General features: G+C 46.0%; 1 protein-coding gene across 2 annotated transcripts; it reads right to left on the bottom strand.

The window, feature by feature from the left end:
* Window positions 1–4,034: 4,034 nt before the first annotated feature.
* Window positions 4,035–10,333, bottom strand: LOC117075415 (myosin light chain 6B-like). 2 transcript variants are annotated; one of them, XM_033197747.1, is made up of 3 exons: window positions 10,208–10,333; window positions 7,641–7,683; window positions 4,139–5,001 (listed from the first exon to the last, which is right to left on the bottom strand). In XM_033197747.1, the coding sequence occupies exon 3, from the start codon at window positions 4,894–4,896 to the stop codon at window positions 4,267–4,269; it is 630 nt and encodes a 209-aa protein (XP_033053638.1). In that variant the 5' UTR covers window positions 4,897–5,001; window positions 7,641–7,683; window positions 10,208–10,333; the 3' UTR covers window positions 4,139–4,266. The 2 variants fall into 2 exon arrangements, with proteins under 2 accessions (XP_033053637.1, XP_033053638.1); XM_033197746.1 differs by lacking the exon at window positions 10,208–10,333 and having other exon boundaries at window positions 4,035–4,964; window positions 7,641–7,680.
* Window positions 10,334–16,140: the final 5,807 nt, after the last annotated feature.

Here is a 16,140-nt window from a genome sequence, read left to right on the forward strand (position 1 = left end):
CTCTCAGCAGCCTCCTGCTTTGTGTCAAAGGAACTTCGTTTGCCAACGACTTGTTCATGTGTCGTCACTGGATTTATTTACATTTGCTGCATGTCTTATTGGACGGAAGGACAGTGAAGGTGGCATCCCACTACCCACAAAGCAACCTCACCCTGCCCCTCCAGAGTGCTCTGTTCATACCGCTGACGCTGAGATGGGCAGCCGCTAAGCACGCATGACATGAGTAACCATTCCGTCCTCTTGACCTGGGTTTCCTTCCTGGAGCAAAGGGGAGGTGGAGGCAGGCACTGGTGGGGAAGGTGACTGTCAGATTAACCCCGATGGGTAAAACTCCTCAGTCTTACAGCATCTGTGAGCAAGGCAACTCAGCCTCCTGTGAACTCCCTAATTTCCAGGCTGGTGGGTGGTTATTTTTCCTCCAAAGCCCTTGGCCAGCCCTTCCTCTCACCCAAGGGCTGTGGTTTGGGGCATGTTTTGACTTGAAACAGTCAGACCCATGGCGGTATTTGGAGTTGTAAGCCCCTTCTGTGCTAAAGGGAAAACATGAATGGTCTATTTAGAACCCGCTAACAATTCACAGTATGAAAAACAGGCAACAATTCTACTGCTGAAATGCCGGATTTCTGAGAGTAGCCCCAGGGGAGCTGGCTGTCTGGCAATTCTGGCCCCTACTCTGGAAGACCCTGCACTAGTGGTGGCAATGATTCCAGAATATCATGCCTCTGTCCTGGCTTTTTCTCAGCCTCTCCTTAACCTCTTCCCAGAAGACTTCCCTCCGGGGGCCTGCGGTGTTCTTGTGCTGTGAGGGAGACCACTTTTTATAAACCGGATGAACTTTGCTCTGGACAAATGAGAGAAGGGTGAGTATTTGGGAGGGCCTCAGACAGATTCTCCTGGGCCTGGGTTGTTAGGTTTTCCCTCACCATCACAAACATACACAGAGTTCACCTGAGGGAGGAAGCTGGCTTCCTCTTAGGACAAAATGGCGGCCCTGGAGCTGTAGATACATTCCAGGGTGTTGTCAGCACCAGAGAAGGACAGAGGTTTTATTTATTTAATTGCATCCTAGGATCAGAAGGGAAGGTGTCAATCATAGGTTTGTAAATATTCAACCTAATTAAAAATAACCAGTTTACTGAAATACCAAAAGCTTGTTTTCAAAGATTATCCACAATTTGGGATGGCATTCATCTAATTTATGAAAACTGAATTTCCTCATAGATAATAAGTAATTCCAATAAAAATCCTGATTGGTTTTGTGTAGGAATTGGCAAACTGATTCTAGACTTTATGGAGAAATGAAAAGGAACTAGAATGGCAAGAACAATTTTGAAAAAGAAGAACAAATTTGGAAGACTGGCACTACCTGATTTGAAGACTTATTACAAGGCTACAACAATCAAGATAGTATGATGTTACAATCGGTATAGACAAATTAATGGAACAGAATAGCATCCAGAAATAGGGCCACACATATATGGCCAACTGATTTTAGACAAAAGTGTCTAAGTAATTCAATGAGGGAAAGGATTGCCTTTTAAAAAATTGTACTGGTATAATTGGACATTCATATGTATAAAGTTAACCTTGATGCTTACCTCAAAACCACACACAAAAATTAACCTGAAATGGATCATACTACTAAATGTAAAGACTAAAGTCTAAATTTTTGGAAGAAAAAATAGACAAAGCCTTTGTGACCTTGGATTAAGTAAAGATGTTTAGATAGCAGACAAAAATCATGAATCACAGAAGTAAAATTAACAAATTAGGCTTTGCCAAAATTTAAAACTTCTACTCTTCAAAGACACCGTTGAGAAAAATTTTACAGACTGTGATAAGACATGTGAAAAGCATATATCTGACATAGGTGTATATATGTTTGCACATATTTGATAAGTGCATCCCACATCATTAGCCCTTGGGGAAATACAAGCCAAACTACAGTGAAATACCACTCCACACTCACTAGAATGGTTAACATTAAAAAAGACTAAAAGTACCAAGTGCAAGGGTGTGGAACTATTGGAACGTTCATATTTTGCCAATGGCGGGTGCAAAAATGCTACACAGTTGGCAGTATGTGAACAAGTTCAGCATTTCCTTAGTCAACCAGCAACACAATTCTTAGATATTTATCCAAGACAAAGGAAAACATATGTCCAAAAAGACTTGTATTTTAATATTCATTAACAGCTCTGTTCATAATCATCAAAAAGTAGAAACCACTCAAATGTTCATCAACCAGCAGATGATTTAACAAATTGTGGTATATCCATATAATGGAATACTACTTGATAACAAAAATCCATGTAAGTGATAACCAACTCACAGATGCAGCAACATGGATGAATCTCAAAAGTATTTTGCTCAGTGAAAGAAGTTAATTACAAATGACTGTGTCCCATATAATTCCATCTATTTGACACAGTGGGAAAGTCAAAACTGTAGAGACAGAAACAGATCAATGTTGCAAAAGGCCAAGAGTGGAAAGGAAATCACAAAAGAACATGGAGGCCCCTCTTGATTGTGTGGTCAATACATGACTATTCACATTTGTTAAAACTCCTTGGACAAATTGAACACTTTAAAGGGGTGAATTATATGGTATGTATATTTATACTTCAATAAATCTAACTTTCAAAAAAAATGAATCTCCAAAATAGCTTGGATAATGGAAACTCATTAATTTGGATCCCCTTTATTCATATTTTAGTGACAATTTATACCCACAGAGGCTAAATTTTACATTTCCTCTATCTAAAAATTGTCGTTGTTAACTTTTTTTTTCTTTTTGTAGACAGAGTCTCACTCTGTTGCCCAGGATGGTGTGCAGTGGCATGATTTTGGCTCACTGCAACCTCCGTCTCCCAGGTTCAAGTAATTCTCATGCCTCAGCCTTCTGAGTAGCTTGAATCACAGGCACCCACCAGCACGCCTGGCTAATTTTGTATTTTTAGTAGAGACGGGGTTTCACCATGTTGGCCAGGCTGGTCTTGAACTCCTGACCTCAGGTGATCTGCCCACCTTGGCCTCCCAAAATGCTGGGATTACAGGCATGAGCCACCACACCTGGCCTACTGTGAACTTTTATTATCCCACTAAGGGAAGAAGGGGAGAGATTCAAATTACTATGTACCAGGCTGGCATCATACTAGGCATTTCATACTCTAGTACAATCTAGTATAGTAGGATATGGTACTGTACAGTATGCTATGGTACAGTATGGTGTGGGGTGGTTCACTGACTTTATTTGGTCTTTGTTACGGGCAAAATTGTGTTCCCCAAAATTTATATGTTGAAGTCCTAACCTCCAGTACCTTAGAATATAACAGTATTTGGAGATCAGGGCCTTTAAAGAGGTGATTAAGATAAAATGAGATTGTTAAAATCCAGTCTGACTGGGGTCCTTAAAAGGCACAATTAGAGCACAAAAAGAGGCACCAGGGGTGCGCGGGGGAAGGACTATATGAAGACACAGTGAGAAGGTGGCCATCTGCAACCCCAGGAAAGAGGCCTCAGAGGAAATCAATCCTGCCAACACCTTGATCTTGGACTTCTGCCCTCCAAAAGTGTGAGGAAATAAGTATCTGTTTACGTTCCTCGGTCTGCGGTATTTTGTCCTAGCAGCCCTAATCCAGCCCTGATACAGTCTTTTACAGTCCACCCAACACACTAAGGTGAGATAGGCAGGGACAAAAGCCCAAAGCTCTGAGAGTGTCAGTAGCCTGCCCGAACTGCAGTGGCTGGGGGGGCGGCAACCTGGGGTGAAGCACGGGCCTGACACCCAGAGCTCACACTTCTGCCACATACTGTACCCCCATCCCCCCACCACCTGATTGCTATTCTCAGGGGCTCAGAACTGGTTCTGTCATGTCTCTGAACAACCTGCACTGCGCTTACTTAGTAAATGTTGAATTGATTTGAATAATTAAAGATTTCAGGATGCAGGGACCTACTTTAAATATCCAGCTATTTTCCAGAGCAAATAAATAGCACTGATTTTTACAAAGTGTCAATGTGATCATAAGAACTGAGAGCTTACCCACTCACCATGTCCTGAGTTCTGTGATTGCTGGGCCCAGTGACAGGCGTAGAGTATGCCAAGGGGTGGCTCCTGGCCCTGTTCTCAGGCAGGTCTTTTTTTTTTTTTTTTTTTTGAGAGGAACCCAGTCTTTATTTTGAAACAATAGGTGGCCTCCTGGTGGCTGGAACGTGCTTCCGCCTGCGGGGCCCAGTGTCCAGACCCCACCGGATCTGTAGCACTCAGACGCTTAGGATGTGTTTCAAGAAGGCCTCGTAGTTGATGCAGCCGTTGCTGTCCTCATGTCCTGCCAGAACAGTCTCCACCTCCTCCTCAGTCATCTTCTCTCCAAGGGTGGTGAGAACATGTCTGAGCTCTGCTCCCATGACTTTGCCGTCCCCCTCCTTGTCAAACACACGAAGCCCCTCCAAGTAGTCCTCATATGTGCCTTGGTCCCGGTTCTTGGCCACTGCCTGGAGCATGGGCAGGAAAGTTTCAAAGTCCACACACCGGGACTTCAGCTCATCACTCTTGGGGTTCCCCAGGACCTTGAGCACCTCGGCGTTGGTGGGGTTCTGGCCCAGGGCCCTCATCACGTCCCCACACTGGCTGTACAGGATCTTGCCATCCCCTATTCGGTCAAACAGCTCGAAGGCCTCCTTGAACTCCTCCAGCTGGTCCTTGTTAAACTCGATCACCACTTTGGAGAGATCGATTGGAGGCTCCTGGGTTTTCTGAGGGGCCTGGGGGACAGCTGGCTCAGCTTTGCTCTTGGCTGGAGGAGCCCCTGCTGCTGCTGCTGGCTTAGCAGCAGGTTTGTAGATGGAGGGCCCTGCCGGTTTCTTCACGGGAACATCCTTCTTGGGAGGCATGATGTCCGGTGGCCAAAGGACAGTGTGTGGATGGGGGCACCCATCTCCTGCGGGGTCCGCATCTAGGGCTGGGGAGGGGGCGGGCTCAGGCAGGTCTTACAGGATCTATGCAATGAATACTGCGTTAGCCCCGATGTTCATTTATTCTGCAAGCATTTATTAAGCACCTACATTAAAGCTAAAAGCCAAATTTTTTTTTCTCTCAGACAGACTTATCACTACATCCTAAATTGTTCTAACCTCTGGCCCATTATAACAAAGGGGCTTGGCTGGGCACAGTGGCTCATGCCTGTAATCCCAGCACTTTAGCAGGCTGAGGGGAGCGGATCACAAAGTCAGGAGATCGAGACCATCCTGGCTAACACGGTGAAACCCCGTCTCTACTAAAAAATAAAAAAAATTAGCCGGGTGTGGTGGTGGGCGCCTGTAGTCCCAGCTGCTCAGGAGGCTGAGGCAGGAGAATGGTGTGAGCCCAGGAGGCAGAGCTTGCAATGAGCCGAGATCACGCCACTGCACTCCAGCCTGGGCAACAGAGTGAGACTGTGTCTCAAAACAAAAACAAAAATAAAAACAAAAGCAAAAACAAAGGGGATTTGTGTTGTTCATTTATTTTGTTTTTACATCAGATTTCTTTTTTTTTTTTTTTTTTTTTGCCATTCTATGCACCAAAGCCAGGTGAAGAAAGCAACCTGGAGTTCAGGGTCTTGCAGTTGAGAAGTGGAGAAGGATCTCCTTGTATTCTGAGCATTTCCTGGAGGGCAGAAACTGACCTCCTGTTCATCATTAGATTCTGAGGGCTCAGCAAATAGCAAATTTTTGGTAAATGTGTTATGGACTTAGAACTAAATTTTAGATAAATCAGCTGCTCAGAGTAAAAAGCAGCCACTTGGGGAAGTGATTAAATGCACATTTAAAACTCAGCCTCTGGGAGAGGCAGGCGCACTGGGCTGCTCTGAGAGGTGTCCTCTGCTCAGCCAAGGTAAGGACAGGGTGGCCCTGGTGACAAGGGGAGCAAAAAGCTGGAAATGGGACTTGAAGGAAAGAAGAGTAGGGGACCATTGACTGAAACCAGAAAATGAAGAGGTGGAGACGATTTTGTGCAGAATCCAGTGGAGCTTTGGGTTTGAGAGGCCAGAAAGCTGTGTCCATGGAGATGTCCAGCCAGCAGCCTGGAGCTGTGGAAGGGAGCCATCAGGACTCTGGCTGGGGAAGGAGAGCCTGAGGACTCAGCCTGGCTCCTCCTTCTGCCTCACTCCCCCTCTTCACCAATTGGCAGGTTTGCTTATGCTACCTTTTATGTATTCTTAAATCTTTTCCTTCCTGCCTACCGCTTGCAACCATATGTCCTCATAATCTCTTCCTTAGATGACTGCCTTCTCACAGGTTTCCCCTGCCAGCCTCTGCTCCTCTTCGATTCACCCTTCACACCATCACCAGTCACTTGTCTGAAATGAAATTCTCAGGATCTCCTTTGCCTGCTCAAAGCCTGTCCCATGCTGGACTCCCTCTCATTCTTCAAGAGTCAGCACAGGCATCCTGTCCTCCAGAAGGTGGTCCCTGAAATTCCCAGGCACAGCCAGGAGGGCTCTGTGCACTTAGAGGTCATTAAGTGTCCTGCATGACCACATCAAACTGCAATTGCCTAGTGGTTATTATGTCTTCCTCCCCTGAAGCCTGTGACCTCCTCAGGGCTGCAACCATACCTAGAAGTCTCTGTCGTCAACACCTATCCCAGTCCCTGGAGCATACAGGCATTCAGTTCTTCTTGGGAGGGAGAGAGAAAGAATGGAGGACCAGACACTAATCTTGAAACATGTCTATATATGGTGGGGTAGCAGCCAAGTTTCCCGTATCCTACTTGAGGGGGCTTGGCTCCCTGCTGAGTCGGGAGAACTCAGGACTAACTGCCGGCTTTGTCACCACCTAGCTGTCTGACCTTGATCAGGCTGTCTAACCTCTACGGGCCTCGGCTTTCTCATCTAATAAAGGGGTTGGGCCAGATGAACTCCACAGTTCCTTCAGCTCTGATTCTAAGGGCACCATAGGTCTCCTGACCATAGGAGTCTTGGCCCCATCTCTGCACCCAGGGAATCACCTCCCAGGGCCTCCAACATTTTCCCTGCCCTGATCTTACCTCCCTGGTCCCCTGACTTCCCTCTCCCTGAGCTGGAGAAGCCCATGGCAGCCTCATTAAGTGGCACTGACTGTCACAGCCTTGCCTATGGAGCCTATCAAACAGCTTTCAATGGAAATTAAACCTACATGGCTTCTCTTCTGAGTTTAACTAGCTGTTTTCTGGCGCCAGGATTACTTTCTCATTAAGAGCAGAAGTCCAGATGGCCAGGTCTTCGGATCTTCTTTATTGTCTTCTTTAGAGGCTCATTAAATTCCTCTTCCCACCCACTGCTGGAGGGGAGTCCACCAGGCCTCTGGGAAGCCCCATCCCTCCTCCCACAAGCAGCCCCTCCTCCCTGCCAAAACTGGGCTGCATCCCCTATGAATAATGAAGCCCTGCTGGGCTCAAACCAGGCCACCTTTCCTTGGATCTCTGCCACTTGTGGAGACAGGAGATGAAGGACACAGTTTCTCTCCTCACGTTTCTCATAGTTTCTTTAAAAAATGCAAGAAATAGCTATTGAGGAGAATTGAGATAAGTTGCAGAATACACATCCCACTCCTAAATTATTCTTTTATCTCCCAATAGAATAACCCCACTGGGTAGGGCCCTTGTCTTGCTCACTCACCACTGGATTCCCTCCTCTTGTACATACCAGGCATTCAAGAGATCTGTTGAATGAATAAATAAATGTCATCTTCCTTGTCATATCCCCAGCTCCTAGAACAGCCTTTGAATCAACAAATCTTGCTAAAAAAAAAAAGAATGAAGAATGAATGAATGAATGAATGAATGACTTGCACAATGCTTTGAAGGATGAAGAGGAGTTAACCAGAAATGAAACAAAAAAGGAAAGGGACAAGCAATCCCAAGAGCATGCACAGAGGATGGCATTTGCAAAGGCAGAAGAAAGTATGGAGCTTCCAGGGAACAGTGACTTGTTGGAAGTGGCCCAACATTCTATCTGAAAAATGAGTTTAATCGAAGATTTATAGGAAAGTGCCAGAGGACAACCTAGCTTTTCTCACTTCTTTCCCTTCTACCATGAACTTATCTCCTTTAGATCATTAACAAAGTCACAGGGACTTCATATTTCCACCATATTAACCTCAATCTTTTTGTTTGCAAGCAACAGAAACTTCAAACTCCTCAAGCTAAAAAGTAAGCAGGTGTAGGAGATGGTTCTTGCTATTTATCTATGTTTCTATGTACACATGTGTGCATGTCTGTATTTATATATCTCTCTCTCTAATCTTGGGTTTACTTCCTTCTGAAATAACCTCATTCTCTCCTACTTAAACAGCTTCCTCTTTGCAACCACGGGAACAGGTTTGCATGGCCCCCACAGCGTTGGAAGCACTTATATAACATCCAAATAAAAATACTAGGAGAGGGCAGAATGTAGTGGCTCAGCCTGTAATCCCAACACCTTGGGAGGCTGAGGCAACCAGATTACTTGAGGTCAGGAATTTGAGACCAGCCTGGCCTATATGGTGGAATCCCATCTCCACTAAAAATACAAAAATTAGCCAGGTGTGGTGGTGTACACCTGTAATCCCAGCTACTTGGAAGGCTGAGGCGTGAGAATCGCTTGAACCTGGGAGGCGGAGGTTGCAATAAGCAGAGATCACACCACTGCACTCCAGCCTGGGTAACAGAGTGAGATTCTGTCAAAAAAAAAAAAAAAAAGAAAGAAAGAAAAGAAAAGAAGCCCAGGAGAGGATTTTGACTGATTCTGGTTGATCACATGCCCACTCCAGCTCAATCTCTGCCAGCCTGTGTCATGTGCCTTCCCATGATGGACAGCACCATAACTGACAGACTCAAGAGAAAGCGAGGAGTGTTCCTCCAAAGGAAGAGATGCTGGGGAAAAATAAAACCACAGATCCCATCACATCAGCCATGCACACGTCCCAAGCAGCCAGGTGCCATGTTGGGATACATTGTAGTCATGTCCAGTTGTCCTCATTCATCAGAAGAGGAAGTAAGCTTTGTATCTTACATTCATCAGAGGAGGAGGTAAGATTTTGTCTTACACTAGCCTCTTCTCTGGAGCTCAGTTTCTTCATCTGTAAAGTGAGTATGCTGGGCTAAATTCATCTTTAAAAGTCCCTTCCAAATAGGACAGTCTGGCATTTCTCAGAATTTTACATTTCAAGGCTTGCTAACTTATCTTGAGTAATGGAAATATCTGTTTCCTTAATTAATTCATTCATGAGGTAAGCTTGGATATTTTATCTTTCTTGTTCTTAGTCATTTCAAAAACACTGGATGTAAGTTCAGCAAAGGAATCCAATCTCTTTCCCAAAGTAAACTTTTTAGTCTCATTCAGAATTGGGTAATTTGGATCATCCACTTTGAAAGAATGAGATATTTGAGATGAAATACTTTAGATCCATCCCAATTTTTAATTCTTGGGCTCCCAAATTTTATTATTTTGAATTGATCCTGGGAGCTATGGAAAGGGAAATCATTCCTCCTTAAGGTTATTTGAAACCCACTTGACTTTAGTAGAGAATATTTCAGGTTAGTATTTGTAAGCCTGAAACTGCTGTTTTTGTTTTATATTTACTGAGCACCATGATGTCCTCGTAAGGCGCAGAGAAATCACAAACACTGATCCATTAGCCATTCACAGTGCTGTGGGACTCTGTGCCTTTTCCAAGCACATCTATCTGCTCTTGCACCCCCAAGAACCCTGGTCAGAGGCAGGACAGGTCCAGAAAACAGGGCACAAAGAAGGACTATGATGTATTCATAGTTAACAGCTAGTTGGTCATGCTAGAATATGAAATCCAAGTGTTCTGAATTCCAGTCCAGTTCCCCTTTGATATAATCATCCCATCTCCCCTTCCCCTCCAACCACATTCAAATCCTCCTTCTCCCAGACCCAGAACCAAGCCCCAACCTTCCCTCACCCAGCTACCAAGGCTCATTGGTAATGTCATGACCCTGGCCACTGGCCTCACTGAACCTTTCAATCTTGCCTCCCACAAGCATCTTTAGCTGGCACTGTGACTTCCAGGCACCTATGCTATTTGCAGAGAATTCCCTTTCCTTAATCCAAGCCCAGTAATCTAAATATTTGACTCCCTGAGAGACCCTCTAGCACAACCAAGTCTTTGTTTGACGGTGGAGCCTGCCTCCCCTCATACCCCACAGCTGTCTAAGGCCCACGCCCACAACCCTACTCACCCACACACAACAGAAGACCTGTGCCTGTCTTCTACAGCTGCGAGAGGGCCACAGAGGATGTGGGCGCTGTCCACTGGCCCCAGGGGCTGAGGGAGTCTTCAGAGCCCGGCTGGCATGACTCACGTGTTCTGCAGCTGGTAGGATCCTGTGCTCCAGAGGCAGCACCTGCATGGTGTATCTTAGATCACTGACTCAGGTAGCAAGTGACTCAGCTTCTCCTCGAACCCCCTGCCACCCCTCCAGAGGAACCTTGTTCCTCAGAGATCACAGCTTTCTTTGACGGGCTTGAGTGGCTAAGGCCTGACATGGCGAACAAAACCTAACTTGAGAAGAACCTCGATTGTCTTCCTGATCATTTTCCCAAATAGTCTAGTACAAACCATATCCAGTAGGCCATTTCTTCTCATATTTTTTCACTCATAAAAATATTTATTGGAGGCCAGGCGCAGTGGCTCATGCCTGTAATCCCAGCACTTTGGGAGACAGAGGCGGGCAGATCATGAGGTCAAGAGATCGAGACCATCCTGGCTAACACAGCAAAACCACGTCTCTACTAAAAATACAAAAAATTAGCCGGGTGTGGTGGTGGGCACCTGTAGTCCCAGCTACTTGGGAGGCTGAGGTAGGAGAGTGGTGTGAACCCGGGAGGCGGAGCTTGCAGTGAGCCAAGATCACACCACTGCACTCCAGCCTGGGCAACAGAGAGAGATTCCATCTCAAAAAAAAACCATATATATATATGTGTCTATATATATATGTGTGTGTGTATATATGTGTACATATGTGTGTGTGTATATATATGTGTGTGTGTATATATATATATTGGAGGTTGGGAGCAGTGGCTCACGCCTGTAATCCCAGCACTTTGGGAGGCTGAGGTGGGTGGATCATGGAATCAGGAGATTGAGGCCATCCTGGCCAACATAGTGAAACCCTGTCTCTACTAAAAATACAAAAATTAGGCAAGCGTGGTGGTGCACACCTGTAGTCCCAGCTACTCAGGAGGCTGAGGCAGAAAAATCACTTGAACTCAGGAGGTGGAGGTTGCAGTGAGCCGAGATTGCGCCGCTGCACTCCAACCTGGGCAACAGAGCCAACTCCATCTCAAAACAAAACAAAACAAAACAAACAAAAAAACAAAAACAAATTTACTGGATTTCACTATATTTTTGGAACATTACAGAAGCTGACATGCTTTTCTAGAACACTCACTTTCCCCATGCCTCGAGGTCCATGAAAAATGCTCCCTCATTCAGGAAGCCCCTCCTACAATTTCTATTTTAATTAAATTAGTGGCACAGAGAACCATGAGGGCTTACTGCTCACAGTTGTCTCCTAATGGCCAGACTTCTCTCAACCACTGGTACTGCAGCTAACTCTGTTAGCACTTGACTAGATGTGGTCTGAAACGTCCCAGAGCCAGGGTCTTTGATTCTCCTCTCCCTACCCAGAACCCTGCAATCCATCACACTTTCTGAACCCATTCTTTCTTGCAGGATCTCTCCTCCCTCACTTGCAGAGGATTTCACAGGCAACCCTGCCTGTCTTTTTGCTGTTTACTCTGGTCTTCTGCACATGGGAACCAGATTCATCTTCCCAACAAAGTGCTGTGATTGTGCCCTACACTGACTCAAAAACAGCCATTAGTTTTCCACTGTTCATAGGATTCTTTCAGTCATTCATCAAGTACTTGTTGAGGATCTACCATATACCAATTACTCTACAAGACCCTGAGGATACAGCCGTGAGCAGAATCGAATTGCAGTGTAGATGGGAAGAGCCACACAGGCGAGCAAAACAATGACGTGATGAGCGCTGTCCTAGGAAGTACGTAGGAGTGTCAGGGAGGTGTAGACCACCAGCACCTCACCTGGGCGGGGAAAGGTTTCCTGGGGTCGGACAGCTAATCTGGGCAGAAACTCCCTGGTCTGCATTCAAGGTCTAGGCCCCTTTTCCTCCAAGCTGTCCCCACTCTGATTGTTGGCTCTGAGTAAAGCACTCCTTAGCCGACTTAAACACCCTGCCCACTTGCCTTCCTCCCAGTCCTGAGTTCTGAATCCTGTCTCCATGTGTGGGACTGAAATTCCAGCAGGGCAGGACCAGCAGCCCTTTAGCCAAGTCCAGCCCCACGGTCAGCACAAGATGGACCCACATGATATATTTGAAAGGTTTGAATTAGGTGCTCTGGCCGAGACCATCAGGGCTGCAGCCAGGCTGTGACCGCCCGCTAAGGATGACATCTCCTCAGCAGTCATAGGACATGCGTGAAGCTGAGGTGGGCCACTTCCAAGGCTGGGCTTTCACAATGCTGCATGTGCCCCACTCACCACCCTTTTCTCTCTTCCCCCGGCTGACACTTGGGCAGGTGGTGACCCAGCCTTGATCATGTCCTTTCATATTATGACCAAGACATGCAGAAGACACCACCATCCTGGTCCCTTAAGCCACTGTATTGCTGGCAGGGCAGCACAGGCTTATCTCAATGAATACAGTTGCCAACGTGTCAGATTTCAGATTTCCAGCATCCACCAAAAAAGTGGAAGATCTAGCAACACTACGTCCACAGTCCTGCAGGGCAGCAGTCAGCAGGCACCAAGTCACAGTTTGCCACAGATCCCACCGTGCCCGGTGATCTGAGGTCTGGGTCCCTGCCACAGCCCTTGAACTGTTGCTTTTCTGACCCTTCACCCTTTTCTATAAACTGCCTGATTCTTGCAGACAACTGTAATTTAAAAACTGCCCTGAAGCTTATTTGAAGCGTTTGAGCCTCTGAGTAGAACATAACTCAGGGAATCCAACTGCTGGTGAACTTCCTGCCTGGCTCTTCCCTCAGGACTTTTTGCCACTTAAAAACCCACACCTAGGCTCAGTGCAGTGGCTTACGCCTATAATCCCAGCACTTTGGGAGGCCAGGCCAGGAGTTCGAGACCAGCCTGGCCAACATGGCGAAACCCTGTCTCTACCAAAAATACAAAAATTAGCCAGGTGTGGTGGCGCGTGCATGTAACCCCAGCTACTCTGGAGGCTGAGGCAGGAGAACTGCTTGAACCTGGGAGGGAGAGGTTGCAGTGAGCTGAGATCACACCACTGCACTCCAGCCTGGGCGATAGAGCAAGACTGTCTCAAAAGAAAAAACAAAACAACAAAACAACAGAAAACCCACAACAGTTATTTCAATCCTGGTTTAGGACCTAGATCAGACCCAGTGCCTAACAAATATTCTGCGTGTCCTCTTTACATCCCTGAAATTAAATTAATGTTATCCACCTACACACACAATTTAAAAAATCAGTATACTGTCCTAATTGAAATATAAAAGAGAAATAAAAGTCATCTATGATGACATCATATGTGTTTCAATATGTTAAAGTTTGGTGCAACTACCTTAGCAGCCAGCAGGAACCAGTCAGATGCTTGCGTGCAGAAAAAGCACCACCGCAAATCCGACAGCTGCAAATGCAGATTGGCACAGGTGTGTGTGGTTTGGGTAACTCAAATACCACAGGTGGCCTTGGCATTAGGGATGTGATTTTTTCCAAAAGGTCAACAACGCAAAATCTAGTTTATCCCTGATTCTCACAACAGTCGCATTCCTGGAAAAACTCCATGCATTTAAAAATATTCAGCTAATACTCCATGGTCATGAGTCAAATGGAGTTTGATTTTAGGCTCAGATTATTCTGAACATGTTCTCCACTCAAGAATGCACAGTGGGCTGGGTGCGGTGGCTCATGCCTGTAATCTCAGCACTTTGGGAGGCTGAGGCAGGCAGATTGCCTGAGGTCAAGAGTTTGAGACCAGTCTGGCCAACATGGTGAAACCCTGTCTCTACTAAAAATAAAAAAATAAAAAATAAAAAATTAGCCAGACATGGTGGCATGCAGCTATAATCCCAGCTACAGCTACTTGGGAGACTGAGGTGGGGGAATTGCTTGAACCAGGGAGGTGGAGGTTGCAGTGAGCTGAGATCGTGCCTCCGTACTCCAGCCTGGGCGATGGAGCGAGACTCCATCTCAAAAAAAAAATAAAAAGAATGCACAGTGGGCACCCAGCCATCACACAGGACAGGAACAGTTCTTCATTGGGAGCCATCACCCAGAGCATTGCAGGCTGTCTAGCATTTCTGCCTTTTCCCATTAAATGGCAAGACCATCCCAACTCAACCATTAAGACAACCAAATTCACCCATACAGATGCTTTCCCAGTGAGAATCACTGCACCAAATCAAGAAGACACACAGAGAGGTGAATGGGAATAGTGGACAGGACTGGACAGGACTCCAAGATTTTCCTCAGATCTCAAAGATAATGAGACATCACCTCCACATGATTTCCTGCTATCCAGACTTGTTAGGTTTTTTCTTCAGCAAAGGAAGCAGCAATGAGCAGAAAAGACTGTAGTGGCCTCCAAGGTGAGTGTCCTATTGGCTTTTCCCGCTCAGGACCCTGGGAGAAGAGGAGGAGGTAGCAGTCTGCTTGTCAGACAAACCCTTCCTCCCCACCCCACTCAAACCCAACAAGACAAACTTTACTTCTTGATTTCTGTTTTTAAAAAGGAAGAACAAATAAAGCAAGAGGCTGAAACTGAATGAAATTCAGTTCTCCTGTCCCTTACATCTCCTGTCTATTAATAGCCTCTTTGAATGAGTCACATTGAGACATTTATTGGCTGTCTCTGAGAGTGCTTTTACTCAAAATAGTTCCCAAGCCATATTTCTATGCTGCTGTGATGCTAGGGCAGCCAACACAGGCGCCGTTTCTTGAAGAAGAAACATGCATGTAAATCAGGTTTCACCTGGGCAGGCTGAGCCGGGGCCCAGAGTCAAAACACCAGTTGGCCCTTCACAAACTTAAAACACTGAGGACATGAAGGCTTCATCCTCCGAACTCTCCCCCAGAGACCAGCCTCCTGGCATCTCCTTGAAGAAGCACCTCATTGTTTCCACAGACCTTGGTGTTATCTCAACTCTTACGTGGTTTCTTTAATAGCTTTTTGGGGAAATGCTGTTGTGTTTCCACATGTGTGTAATGAGGGGACAGGGACAGAGAGAAAACAAGTGAGGTGTTCCTTCTCCTACGACCCCAGAGCCAGGGGCTGCTCCTCCTTGTCCCTCAGAGCCTAATCCCCTCAGGGCAAGCGCCTCACTTTCCTCATTTCATTCCACCCCAGCCCCTCATTTCCTCCTCTGTTCCAAGCCATTTTTAACTGTCTGACTGGGAAGGATCTGACCTGACAGGACAATTAAATATTAATGCTGTGATTGAAGAGTCTGTGTGCAAATCAATTAAAAATAGGACATGTGGGGCTCAGATATTTTTAACCTATTTTTTTTTTTCTGTCAGGAAAACTCTTGCTGCATAGCTCAGCCTTGGGACTGGGATGGATTCTGGGAGGTAGGGAGGACAGGCTGGGAAGCTGGTCACCACTGTCCTCAGATGGGTGCTGTGTATAGGGCCTGATGTGGCCTTTCTCCTACCACGAAGACAGAAGGGAGTTCCGTGCACCAGTTCCCTCCTCCTCCATCAAAATCTCCCAGGACTAGCTGTCACTCTCTTTGGGCTCCCCTCCTGTGTCAGTCTACGTCAGATGTTTGTAATTATTTGATTTTTTTTATTGCACTGTATTTTAGAATGTGAGGGAACGCATTCTAGAGGGCAGGAACCATCCTCTCCATCTTTCTACACAGGTCCCCACCCAGTCCCTGGAATCTGTTGGGCACTTAATAAATGTTTGTGCAATGAACCAACAGCAAGGCAATGACATCTGCCACTTGTTACAACTTCCTTGTTTGAAATGGCAAACCTGTTTAGTGACATTTAAAAGCTTAATCCTCCTGCCCCTTCCAAGTCAACTCGAGGTGGCATGTGGGTGAAAACAGCTTACATGGAAAAAGTATAATGTTTATAAACAAACATTTATTCCATCATTTCTTT

Source organism: Trachypithecus francoisi, unplaced genomic scaffold (genome assembly GCF_009764315.1).
Source record: "Trachypithecus francoisi isolate TF-2019V2 unplaced genomic scaffold, Tfra_2.0 Lachesis_group5, whole genome shotgun sequence".
NCBI classification, from domain to species: domain Eukaryota; kingdom Metazoa; phylum Chordata; class Mammalia; order Primates; family Cercopithecidae; genus Trachypithecus; species Trachypithecus francoisi.